This window comes from Oncorhynchus kisutch, unplaced genomic scaffold (assembly GCF_002021735.2).
Source record: "Oncorhynchus kisutch isolate 150728-3 unplaced genomic scaffold, Okis_V2 scaffold1796, whole genome shotgun sequence".
Taxonomy (NCBI): domain Eukaryota; kingdom Metazoa; phylum Chordata; class Actinopteri; order Salmoniformes; family Salmonidae; genus Oncorhynchus; species Oncorhynchus kisutch.
Window position 1 is genome coordinate 20,531 of NW_022263741.1, and position 13,931 is coordinate 34,461.

Genomic DNA, 13,931 nt, shown 5'->3' on the forward strand with positions numbered 1-13,931 from the left:
TTGTTGCTGAATTCGATAAGGCGAAGAGAAGCCTAAATGAAATGTTTTAGACAGGTGTCATGACGTTGCCCTGTTGGGTGAGGTTTATGACCCGTCAGACACGACACAGGTGCGGATGTTACTCAGATGGCTTACCGAGAGGAGCGATTTGCTGTGTGCAAGATTCAAATCAGTATGTGAATGTACATCTCAAAATGTTCCCACTGAGATTTTAACTTGGGAACACCCATCCTAAGGATTCTCCCCAATTCTAGTGCCAGTCTGTTTGTGCTATCATACCAGCTCCGTGTCACTTACTGTGATGCCAAACCGTTTGGCGTGACAAGGACATAAATGGAGTAGGCAACATCACAAACAGATCTGGGACCAGGCTACCATAATTCCACCTGTGATTATACTGTCATTGGCTATTGTTACACTTTCTCACTAAGACCCAATTCAATCTTATATTTCAAGAGCTTCTGTTAGGCAGGAATTATGTTTTGTATAGATATAATGAAATGCTTTGAGACCGTGAACTTAAATAAAATAATAAATAATCATTATATTTTATATTAGTTCACAGTCTCAAGGGCATTTCATTACATCTGTACAGAACAAGAGACACTGAGGCTGAAACAACTCCTGCTGAGACTGTCCTAATATGGACACTGTACTGTACAATACTGTGCACACTGTCCAATAGGGTTATCACTTTGTATGGCATTTTATAGCAACACTGTGTGGCATTATTTCAGGACAATTCATATTTCAGTAAAAAGTCAATAACCAAGGAGGAGATTTTAGAATGCATTTTATTATTTTATTTTCTCAGTAATTTGGTAAGTGATACATTTTGGGCAATAATATAATGACCTGTCTAAAACGTATGCAAAAAGCAACAACAAAAAAAATCTGTGAGTTGTAGGTAGTCTGAACCGGAGGCTTGCAAAAAAAGAATAAATGTTTCCAAATAGATTGACAGATGGAAAAGTAAAGTTATAAATCCTAGCGCTGGAGTGGGGCGAGGAGAAAGAGGTCTGGAGGGTGTTGTACAGGTATTCAGGATACGACCATGGCCTGGAACTCTGTGGGGAGAAAGAGGTATGGAGGGTGTTGTACAGGTATTCAGGATAGGACCATGGCCTGGAACTCTGTGGGGAGAAAGGAAAGACAGGAAGATAAATAATTAGCCAGAATATGAGAGAGAAAAGACACGTTAGGTTTGGCTCTTTGGTTTGGGACATAGTGACATCTCAACTAACTCAATGAATGAATTTGGGACATAGTGACATCTCAACTAACTCAATGAATGAATTTGGGACATAGTGACATCTCAACCAATTCAATGAATGAATTTGGGACATAGTGACATCTCAACTAACTCAATAAATGAATTTGGGACATAGTGACATCTCAACTAACTCAATGAATGCATTTGGGACATAGTGACATCGCAACCAACTCAAGGAATCATTGCAAGGATGCACATTTTAGAATATTTTACCAAGACACTACACTACATATTGTAATTTAGACTGCAATTGACAGAGGAGGTTCAATGTAGAACTGTAAAAAGTATTTATATTACCCATTGGCAATTACCATTCTGTAATCTGCTTACGATCATAATGCAACCAGATTCAGACCTGTACAATCTCAACTGATTTGGTATCGAATGAGATCACTCCTTCAAACTTCCATCGACATAATCAAACATCACTCTCATCCACCTCTTCATCGCCGTCATAATCAACAACAACAACATCATTGTGATCATCATCATCTTTATAATTTTCATCATCATCATCACCAAACTAGTGTAAGATACACACCATCTGCTCCAATCATGCCGTCGCTGTCATCATCAGCAGCAGACATGAAGGCCTTGGTCTCTTTTTCAGTCAGGACACGGGCCCCGGGGTTGAACCTCTGGAGGAAGAATCTGAGACGGACACACACACACACCGAGACCACTAACATACCGCTATTCTATACAGTTGTCATGACCGGCAACTCTGCAGCAGAACCCTTCAGATATTGAGGAAGTAGTATTGTCTGGGTAACAAAGAAAAGCCAATCAGACATTAATGATGAATGGATATTGTTTAATCCATATTTCTTAGACAGACTATTGTGGTCAACCTTTTAAAAGAGGATTTTAACCTCAAGGATCTGTCCTGGAAAGAGGAACAAATAAAACAACTTTTGGAGTTGTAGAGGACATGCTTACTGAAAGCAGGCTTAATATGCCGTCATTACAGTGCAAAAGGCACCTATGACCCCCAGGACTTTTGAATGAACAAAATAATGATAATTGACCATCTCTTGATGGGGGCGCACTAGTAAAGATGTGCTAGTTTACAAAGCGTATCTTCAAGAAGTAGCCTACTTTCAAGCAAAGTTAGGTTGACGTTGATTGGGATAAGTCCTTGAGGCAGAACTGAGCAATTTCCGCTAGATGGGCCAGCTGCAAAGCCAAAATTGTTTATATTGTAAAAATGAATAAAAACAAATATTTGCTTTTAGGGCCTCCCGAGTGGCGCAGCGGTCTAAGGCCCTGCATCGCAGTGCTAGCTTCATTACTACAGATCCTGGATCGATACCGGGCTGTATCGCAACCGGGAGACCCATGAGGGCAACGCACAATTAGCCCAGCGTCGTCCGGTTAGGGGAAGGTTTGGCCGGCCGGGAGGTCCTTGTCCCATCTCACTCTAGCGACTCCTGTGGTGGGCCGGGTGCATGCACGCTGACACGGTCACCAGGTGTACAGTGTTTCCTCCGACACATTGGTGAGGCTGGCTTCTGGGTTAAGCGTGCATTGTGTCAAGAAACAGCTCTTGACCTTTGCCTCTCCCGAGTCTGTATGGGAGTTGCAGCGATCGGACAAGACTTTAACTGCCAATTGAATATGTCAAAATTGGGGAGAAAAAGGGGTAAAAAAAACAAAAACGTTTTTGCATTTTGTCTTGATTTAAGTTTAGGGTTAGGTTAGCAGTGTGTTAGGGTAAAGGTTAGAGTTAGGTTTCAAATCCGATTTTATGACTTTGTGGCTGTGCAAGCTGGTGACCACTGCAGAGCTGTCTCCAGAACAAGATTCGTGACAAAAAACACTAACCTGTGTAAAATGACAGGTAGCCTAACACGTTTAGGGCCAACAGAGGATACATTTTGATATAGGCCTATGCGGCATCAATAACAATATATAGGCTATTTTCTTTAGGCCTAAATATTGTAGTAGAAAAAACACAAAGATTGTAGTTTATCACAAACTAAAAGTGCAACAATTGTAGCCGACTCACTTGAGTTCCTCCTCCTCAATGAAGCCGCTGGCGTCGTTGTCCAGGATCCCGAAGACTTTCTTCACCTCCGCGGGACTCTTTTTGGTCAAGCCACACTGCTGGAAGAACTTCTTGCAGTTGAAGGAGTCCGGTGCTGATGGATTAAGGATGACATGAGAAAAAATGAACAGGCGTGTTCGGCCTTAGATCTGGTACAGGTCGTTAACGAGGAAGTGGAGGTAGGGCTTGTGGAAGAACGCGAACACGAATCCTAACCTTTACCCTTTTAGCCACCTATCCACCTAGCTAGAATTCATTACATGTCATATGTTTTGCGAATTCCTAACATATTGTACATTTTGCAAGTTCGTAACATACTGCACGTTTTGCAAATTCGTAACATATAACACGAATTGCAATTAATAACATATCATATGAAATAGTTGATGGACATCCGCAAATGAATGCATACAAAACGAAACGTAACACATCACTCTAAATGGAGTCTCAGATTTACACACAGAATAATATGAAATGCTCCGAGACCATGTTGCAGCTGATTCAAATAACCAACTAATCTGTTTAGTCTAGTCTTGTTCACTCATAGGCATATCACATTTTGATTTATTCAAAAACTCCATTTAAATTAAGACAATTGTTTGCATTATAATTCTTCCTGATACATTTAGGGACAAAAACTGACAGAGACAACTGCTATCTATTCTGTCCTAAATGCTTTGAGGGTTTTTATTTTTATGTCACCTTTATTTAACCAGGTAGGCTAGTTGAGAACAAGTTCTCATTTACAACTGCGACCTGGCCAAGATAAAACATAGCAGTGTGAACAGACAACAACACAGAGTTACACAGGGAGTAAACAATTAACAAGTCAATAACACAGTAGAAAAAAATGAAAAAAAAGAGTCTATATACATTGTGTGCAAAAGGCAGGAGGAGGTAGGCGAATAATTACAATTTTGCAGATTAACACTGGAGTGATAAATGATCAGATGGTCATGCACAGGTAGAGATACTGGTGTGCAAAAGAGCAGAAAAGTAAATAAATATAAACAGTATGGGGATGAGGTAGGTAAATTGGGTGGGCTATTTACCGATAGACTATGTACAGCTGCAGCGATCGGTTAGCTGCTCAGATAGCAGATGTTTGAAGTTGGTGAGTGAGATAAAAGTCTCCAACTTCAGCGTTTCGTGTGAGTCTACGTAGCCTACATGTGTTTTCTCTAAAATAGGCCTCATTTTGATCCACCTAAGTAGGCCTATACTTCTGTTTTTTGTTTGACAAAAAACAATGGACTACCTTATTTGACTTTATTTAGTATAGTGAATCTGCCCATAGCCTAGGCTACCACTAATGCGGTGAAGGAATCTAATGAAGAAAGCAATAATGATATGAGTGGAAGATGATACCTTGGCAGTCCTTCATAGCAGCGTCTATGGCATCAGCGGAAAGGATAGATGAGAGCGACATTTTAATCCTGTCGAATGAACAAAAGTGGTGAATTATTAACACATTTAGTCAGGTAGGCTAAACAGCAATGCATACTTCTTTGAAGACAAGGCGTTGGTTTGACTGGTGCAGAATATTATAATTATTTGGATAGCATCTTTTAAAGCACAGCTTCAGAGGCCTATAAAACAAAGGCTATATGCGTGTCATAATTATTGGCTAAGGTCTATTGATTCAGCTCATGCACATAACAGTTGTGTTGACATATTTTCTCAGTAATTCCCCAGAGCCTATTGCTTGATCTGAGCTAGATAGGCCTACTCCAATACCACTACTGGCAAATTATCTTTAGTCTGCCCTCGGACTCATCTTGGTCGGAATCAATATACTGAAACCCTGTAACAGTATTTGCTAAAACGGATAGCAAAGAATGAATTAGATACTTTCTTAAAAGAAAATATGTCACAACTTTGTCTAATACGCTGTTACCGCATCCTTTGTCTAAACATTAAAGCCAAGTAAACTTCTAATTATAAACACAAACGAAGCGAATGATAAAAAAAAAGACAGCAGTCTATATCTCTCAAAGTGGCAGCGAATGACTGCTCTGAGTTAAGTTCAGAGCGCAAAGTCAACTTACCGCGTTGAGGTTCTTGCCCGGTCGTTGATCCAAAAGAGACGAGTAAGGCTATGCGGTGACTGGTGTCCGTCAGAGACGATTTATATAGGCCTGATTGAGGTGACAATAGGGAATGCTTGAATTACCTGTCTGAGTATCACATTTTAACTGCCCGCCCCTGATCAAATTTCTTCCTTAACTAATTAACCTTTACCCTTTATAACGCCCATGGGCAGGAGACTGACTACTGTGGACATCAGTAACGCCCTTGTAAATGGCAAATTAAGTCATCAGTGCATTATTCTATATCCCCTCCTCCCACCCACACCTAACCCAGTCCTCCTCCCCCTCTCCTTCCCTTCTCGAATTATAATACAGTACTATGGTACAAAAATGTGCAGTCTCTCTAGCCCTGTTTATACCTGGTGCTAACATGCGCCCTTTGTCCTGATCTTGTCCACATTCCGATTTTGCCCACATTTTTACACAGGATGATTAAAAGATAGGCACGCATTGGGTGTGGAAATCAATCAAGTATTAACAGTTCTGCATGGTCAAATAATTTAATTCAGCATTGTACTGGCCTCTAAAATCATTGACAGGTAGCACCATTGACTTATTGCATCAGTAAATAAATCCATATTATTTTGAAAGAATATCTGTCAAATAATTTGCAAACAGGGAGGCACCAGCTAGTCTGTTCACAATGCAAACACAGTGGAGGGTACACTGGGTAAGGAAGAAGGGATAAGAGACACATGTTATTAAAATGTGTTGACGCAACAAACTTTGATCAGATAGTTATTGGATCATATTGATCAGATCACTAAACTAACATAGCGCAAGGTGTAAACAAGGCTAATCTCTGTCTGTCGTCTCCCCTCTCTCTCTCTCTCTCTCTCTCTCTCTCTCTCTCTATATATATATATATATATATATATATATATATATCTTTCTCTCTCTCTCTCTCTCTCTCTCTCTCTCTCTCTCTCTCTCTCACTCTCGCTCTCTCTCTCTCTCTATATATATATATATATATATCCCCTCTCTCTCCCTCTCCCCCCCCCCCCCCCCCCTCTCTCTCTCTCTCTCTCTCTCTCTCTCTCTACAAGCAGTCACAGAGCTGGTATTTGTGTCACACATACAGCATATTGTCCTCAGTGAAAAGGGTCATTCAGAGAGAAGTCAAGTTCCAATAAACCAGATTCAATTATAAAGTGTATAACTGGGTATGTGAATATTGGATGTTGAAATCGTTGTGGAGGGATACAGTGTGGCCATTGTGTGGTATAGTAGCCCACATCCCCCTGAGAATGAACCCTCTGGTCCAAATCCCCTGCAAATCTGTCAAAAAATGTGCCCTCATTTGGACTTAAACAGACCAAATTTGTCATTCCCTGCTACTCTGTTGGACCCACCAGATGGGGTTAGATTATCCCCTCCAAATCTAATAATACTCAACTCAACAGATACACACACACACAACAGGGGTTGTCTATCACGAAATGTCATCATGACAATTTATTTATCCTTCTCTCTCACTATAGGCTGGACGGGGGTAAATGTTGAACTATCATGGAACTGTCCAGCGTTCTGATTAAAGGACACAAGGTCACCCTGTTTTTCAATGTCCCACTTGATTCTGCATGATGATTTAATGTCAATTAGGGTCCATACACACATGCACGCACGCATAAACTCACATACACACACATTTGCCTATGGCATCTGTGTTGGAATAGAGTTTTGGGAAATGGAGAGAGAGAGAGAGATTGCATCTTTTCTATTGAGGTCACCCAGGCCATCCCTCAGATATAAATGGTCACACTTCTTCAGTATCATCAGTGTAGCTGCTGGCAACCCATAGCGATAGGAGATCTAACAGAGTGATCCATTTAGAACAATGCTTATCTTTGCAATTCTTCACAGTATTATTGAAGCAGTGAAATGAAATACTGCATTTGGGCAGCCTGTAAAATGTGACCAATGGCAGAATGCCTATACCTTCAGAGGACAACCCTGAAACAATGTCACTGTATGTGGAAGTAAACGGAGAGGTCTGCAGAGAGTGCATTAACCCTATCCCTTAGAGGATACCCTGCTTCTGGACTGTGGAGAACAGCTATTATTCATCATTGGACAAGGGGAAAGTTGAAGGTGTGCAACCTGCATGTGGGCTCACTTCTCACTGTAAAGGCGTGCATACATGTGGTAGCGTTAGGGAGAGAGTGCACTGCATAGGATGTCATCAGTGATACAGATGGCATCTGATTTGTGTCCTTTTAAATACAACATCTGCAGAAAACGAATTATTTATCAAAATCATATTCTGTTATGATTCTCATCGTTAACGTTTTGAAACAAAGTCTGACATTTAGTCTTGACAATTCCCTCTGCTTGTTTAATAACAAGTGGTACCACTCAACCAGAAATATGACACCTTTTGAGGTCGGGATATCGCTAAATATCCCCTATAGCCGGAGGCAGACAACAATCATAGACCAACTCCAGCTTGCAAGCAGTTCAATTCGGTGAAGAACCGCGGCGCGCGCGCGTGGGGATTTATAGACTACAGTACTTGGCACCTGCACACCACAGCTTCAGCAGCGGAAGCAGGCAGCGGTCGAGCGCATCAGCTAGCGACCGCGCGAGCCCTACCCAGACCGCAGGCGTTAGTGTGTTGTGCAAAGTAGGTGGGTAAAGGTCGCTCAAGGACAGGTCAAGTGAACCTTATTTAAACGTACCATACATATATAGGCTGAATATTCCAAGTAAAAGGCACCTTTAGACTGAGTGTTCTAGGCCCACTGTTATTACATTTGTATGTATTGTACTTTTTGTGCACAAATTAATTGCATGACTGCTGAAATGATCGAGTGGGCACGTGCGCTTAAACAGTAGGAGTAGTAGTAGTAGGCTAGGTCACTGATCCTTTAGGACATGTTAGGCTTGTATTTTCACTGTTTAATATTGCTGCATATTAGGTGGGAGAGTTGGTGTGAATAGTGTGTAGACTATATTCTGCGCTTCCACTAACGCATGAGGAGAAAACATTTCCCTTGGGACCACTTTATGGTCATTTTAATATAAATGTAGTTCATTGATTCAAGGTTTGTAATTAAAATCATTAGAACTAATCCTGCAGGTCGCTCACTCACAGTCTGACCTTTCAAATAATTTTGTGACTTGGCGCACGAACAGAAATCGTGCGTCTAACGTCTCCATGTCCAATGTCCGAAACCTCTTTCTAGGATTTGGGGCTCCAGCGGCAGATGCATCAGGGGAAACTCAATAGGCTCTCCCTGTCCCTGGTCGTATGTGAAAGAGAGACTGATGACACCGGATCGAGCGGTGCGCTTTACCGACAGGCGGTGATGTCATGCGCCATTCTGATACCTCATCGCCTATACGGTTACTGGCCAGTAATTTATTCATTTACATTTGCTAATTTTCCTTACAAGCTTACGTACCGACATGGGTTGGCTGCAGGGACAAGCCTTCTCATTGTCCCAGGGCGGGAAAGACGTAATTTGTTTTGGCTAATCCGGTGTCGAACAGAAACGGATTAGAGATGCTCCGTTGCCACGGAAGAAACGGTTGTGTGTTGCTTGTTGGGTTTAATCATATAGAAAATTGTGTAGACATATCATATGCAGTTCCAGATAATAGGCTAACTGCATTAATTCTCTGAATTCAGTGTATTATGATTACATTAAATTTTGAACAAGGTCCTGAAATTTCTGATCGCAGGGGGTTCCGATAGCCGCTGTCCGTGGTGCTAAGTCATATTTCAATGTTATTAGCGCTATTGTATGTTTGTTTGCACTGGCTTTTCCCTCGTGACAGTGTAACTATATTGCCAAATGCCCAATACCAAAAGTCAATTACTAAATCAGACAGCTCTGCCTGACATGGTTATAGTAGCCTAAGTCAATGGCAGTTCGTTTTCCCGTTTTGTGGGTGTATGGTTTAAAAAGCTGCACGAGATGTTGTTTCATGGTTCGTTCTCCGTTTTAATGTGACTCTTCAAACATACATCAGGGGCCTGTGTTATATAATATGCCTACTGATGGTTTGTCGGGACTGGTGGTTTCTACGGTTGTGGCTAGATGGAGTACAGCTTCATCTAGTTGTAGCGTCGGGATCACAGTTGTTGACAAGTAGCATTTTAGCTAAGCCTAACCCATACCCTTTAATGACGTTCATTCTCCTATCCTGATGCGTTAGTTATCTTAACCTGCTGCGTTGGTTCTCCTAACCTGCTACGCGAAGTCACTTCTTTCCGTAGTTGGGTTAGGTTTAGCTAAAATGTTACAGTTGTCAATGAATCATCAGTCCCGACAAACCATCAGTATCACAGTACCTGTTCAGGAGAGTGTGACATTACAGATAACGTTCAGATAAAAATTTAATCTATTGAGGGAATCGTATCAGCTTTCATGATTATTATATTCATTATATTATATTTCACTACCCTGAATACACCTCAGTACGCACCTCTGGCTATATTTAGGGGAAACGCTGCCTTGGGAAGATTACTCACTGTCTTTGTGTTTGCCACCATCTAGTGGACTCCTAACGCCAACGCATGGACTATACTCCCATGTGGGACTGCTAAATTCTGTCAGTAGAGACGCATTTGATGAGGGCTTTATACATACATTGAATGACTAAAAACATTATAAAACATATTGAAGCATGTGTTTTGTCCATATATACTGTATGTATGCAGACTCTAAGGCAATGGTTCCAAAACTTTTTCGGTTAATGTACCACCAACTGAATTTAGCTCTGCGGTAGTACCCAGTAGGTCTATGGTCTCATGAGTCTTCTCAAGTACCCCCTGTAGATAGGCCAAGTACCCCCAGGGGTCCTAGTACCCCCGGTTGGGAACCAATGCTCTATGGTACTGTATCGAACATAATTGGAATCACTTGAACCCCCAATCATTGTCTCTAGTCTAGGATAGGATGTAAATTATGGATGAATATATTGTTTAAGTAGAACATTTATGTTACCTATTTTCATATGAGGGCGGAAAAACTGAATTGGTGCTTGGCCATGCTGTCATTTGTTTTATTGACTTTTATTGTCCTTCTCTCTCTCTCTGTCTCTCTCTCTCTCTATGTATCTCTCTCTGTATCTCTCTCTCTGTCTCTCTCTCTCTATGTATCTCTCTCTCTGTCTCTCTTGCTGTCTCTCTCTCTCTGTATCTCTCTCTGTCTCTCTCTCTCTGTATCTCTCTCTCTCTCTCTTACACCTCGGTTTGTGTGTGCCTGTGCGCCTTTGTGTGTAAACTTGTACTTGCACAATGATCGTCGTGCTTTTTTTTATCAGCAAAACATGACAAATAGACTATGTGTCATGAATTATTATGTATAATTATTAGCGAATAAAATGGCAGGCGTTTTCTCAATTACAGGTCATATAAACCGGTTCCATTTATGAGTGTGAAGTTAAACTTATGGCATCTGGACTCAGATAAACACATTTATGAGTGTGAAGTTAAACTTATGGCATCTGGACTCAGATAAACACATTTATGAGTGTGAAGTTAAACTTATGGCATCTGGACTCAGATAAACACATTTATGAGTGTGAAGTTAAACTTATGGCATCTGAACTCAGATAAACACATTTGATTAATTAAATAGGAAATAATACAAAGACCTTTTATTCCAAAAGAATATTGATTCTTTTTTTATCTATCGTCCTTTCCTGAAAAGTGCATCATAGATTTTACAGTAAGCAAAATTCATATAAGACATGAACACATCCGCGCTACATTCACAATCATCATTTTGGACAGTGTGCCGCACAGGAGGACTTCTTGCAAGCAAATGTATAAAAAGTATTTATATTCAGATGAAATGGGGAGGTCTTGGGCAATATTGTTCCTTCAGGTGAGTTCTTGGTCAGTTGTTCTTTATTGCTTAACCAATACAGCGAACTCTGCAAAAGAAAAATACAACCATTAACCCTTTCCAGTGTCTTATAACATTCATGTACTTTCTTAGGCCTTAATATAGATTGACACCAGATCATAAACATCGTTATTAATATTCAAGCAGCGGTGAAAAAAGTTCCCAATTGTCATACTTGAGTGAAAGTAAAGATACCTTAATAGAAAGTTACTCAAGTAAAAGTGAAAGTCACCCAGTAAAATAGTACTTGAGTGAAAGTCTAAAAGTATTTGGTTCTAAATATACTTAAGTATCAAAAGTAAATGGAATTTGTCAAATATACTTAAGTACCAAAAGTATAAATAATTTCAAATTACTTATATTAAGCAAAGCAGATGGTACCATGTTCTTGTATTTAAAATGTACAGATAGCCAGGGGTACACTCCAACACTCAGACATCAATTTTACAGAATATGAATTTGTGTGTAGTGAGTCAGCCAGATAAGAGGCAGTAGTGATGACCAGGGATGTTCTCTTGATAAGTGCATGAATTGGACCATTTACCTGTCCTGCTAAGCATTCAACATGTAACGAGTACTTTTGGGTGAAGGAAAACGTACATAATTTTCTTTTGGAATGTAGTGAAGTAAAAGTGAAAGTAGTCTAAAATATTAATAGTAAAGTAAAGTACAGATACCCCCAAAAAACTACTTAAGTAGTACTTTAAAGTAGTTTTACTGAAGTACATTACACCACTGTATGCAAGTGACATTGGTTAACGCATTGATTATCCCATGTATGCTATGTTTCGTACCATCAATTCCAATCATGCCATCACCATCGGCATCACCAGCCTTGAGGAAAGCCTTTGTCTCTGCATCGGTAAGTACCCTGGCATTGGGGCAAAAGTTCTGAAGGAACAGCCTAGAGAAAGAGACACAAATATTAGTTTAGTTTCATTTGAATGTATGCAGACCAATGCACCAATGCACCCTGACTTTTAGAATGCATGCGCACGGATACAATTGGATAAAGTGGACAGTCTCCTGCATTGGTTTAATCAATTGTCTGTTATTTGTACTGTAATGGTGCATGGCTCTTACTTCAGCTCCTCCACCTCAATAAAGCCACTTGCATCCTGGTCAATGACCTTGAAAGCCTTCTTGACGTCGTCGGCGGACTTCGAGGCAAAGCCAATCGTATGGAAGAAGGTCTTGAAGTTGAAGGTGTCGGCGGCTGTAACGCAAATATGAAGGATATATGCCTATTGTGTAACCTGCAAGTAAACACACAATGCAACTACAGCCTAGAGAGGTAATCGTGTGTTCATATGGCTAATTTCACATTTATCATACAACATACTTGTGTTGAAAGGGCTTTTTAGGTGGAGGGGGAAGTAAACAAACTAGGGCCTACCTTTGCACGCTTCCAATGCGGCTTTGATGTCAGCCTCCTTGCACAGATGGGCACAGGCCATTTTGAGCTGAATGTTGAAAAAAGGGAGAAATGTTTACTTTAATACAACTTTGATTTAGCATTTCAACGTTTGGTATTGAGCATTGCATTTAATCTACAACATGTTTGAGAGGTTATTACCAGGCAAGTACTAAACTATTATTATATTGTGCAATACCAGGGCACAAATCACCAAACACTCAGACTTTCTACCAAACAAAATTTCAGCACGACTCAACCCATCTTATTTCATTTAAAATAGATCATCCACTTCATTACGCAGGATGTCAAACAAATATTTCAAACCGACCAGCCACTGTTTATCAACATTTGGCTGGTGGTCTTTTGATAAAAGCAGAGCCCCTTTCACCATGCGTGTGATTATAACGCAATGAGACAGATCAAATCAAATGTGTCAAGCTGCCCTCAAATGTGTCTGTCTCAACCAATGGGTGTAATTTGGGAATTCATATCAAATCCAATTGAAACGTTTTTAGTGGTTCCCAAAAGGAAAGCCCTGATAGTTAAGGCAGCCCACTGCACATGTTGGTCTTTGATAAAGATGTTGATGTGCATTCCAAACGTTCCATCTGAGAAACTGATTTGCAATTGTCCAAATCCGTCCTGCTCCGGGGTGCGTCCAAATACAGAAACAAAATCTCAGCCTTTGGGTGTTTTGGATGACGCAACGGCTTGCAGTCCCACGTAAATTGTAAAGAGCGCATATGATAAAATGTACAGCAAAAACCTGGATGCTGTTGCAATTGTCTGGATCCTGGGTTCCTGTACTTCCTTCGCACCGCACTGAAACTCACCTCTGACGTCTTTGGTGAACGGTTGATAGAGAAGACTTCAGGCGACTGCAGCGAGTGGTGTTCCCATCGATACTGCTGACCTTATATACTTTCACTCAACCGAAACCCGAGGCATAATGTAACCGACACCGGAGGGGGTGGGGGGGTTGTCCACTGGCAAGAGATCCGATCTATTTTAAGTTTCATAAATGAAGATGCTTAAAAGGTGCGTTTGAAAAAAGTCCATAATATCCCCCATTGCTAAGAATATGTTCTGCTGAGTGGTAGGGATGGAATCGACGGTTGCTAAAAAGATCCTGACCGTTTATATTGAGAGGTTATTGTAGCCTATGGATATCAACGCGGTCATTGGTGAAGTTTCTAAGGAGGGTTGTAGTGTTCATGTAATATGCATGCATATGCTGGACTTG

The 13,931-nt window shown here is 40.7% G+C and overlaps 2 protein-coding genes across 2 annotated transcripts; both read right to left on the minus strand.

The window, feature by feature from the left end:
- Positions 1 to 1,003: 1,003 nt before the first annotated feature.
- Positions 1,004 to 5,621, minus strand: LOC116367859 (parvalbumin, thymic CPV3). Its single transcript, XM_031819041.1, has 5 exons — positions 5,369 to 5,621; positions 4,689 to 4,756; positions 3,282 to 3,414; positions 1,815 to 1,924; positions 1,004 to 1,133 (listed from the first exon to the last, which is right to left on the minus strand). Exons 2-5 carry the CDS (start codon positions 4,747 to 4,749, stop codon positions 1,108 to 1,110), a joined length of 330 nt encoding a protein of 109 aa, XP_031674901.1. The 5' UTR covers positions 4,750 to 4,756; positions 5,369 to 5,621; the 3' UTR covers positions 1,004 to 1,107.
- A 5,372-nt stretch (positions 5,622 to 10,993) lies between these two features.
- LOC116367860 (parvalbumin beta 1) lies at positions 10,994 to 13,654 on the minus strand. Its single transcript, XM_031819042.1, has 5 exons — positions 13,522 to 13,654; positions 12,668 to 12,734; positions 12,355 to 12,487; positions 12,066 to 12,175; positions 10,994 to 11,299 (listed from the first exon to the last, which is right to left on the minus strand). Exons 2-5 carry the CDS (start codon positions 12,726 to 12,728, stop codon positions 11,274 to 11,276), a joined length of 330 nt encoding a protein of 109 aa, XP_031674902.1. The 5' UTR covers positions 12,729 to 12,734; positions 13,522 to 13,654; the 3' UTR covers positions 10,994 to 11,273.
- Between the last annotated feature and the right edge of the window lie 277 nt (positions 13,655 to 13,931).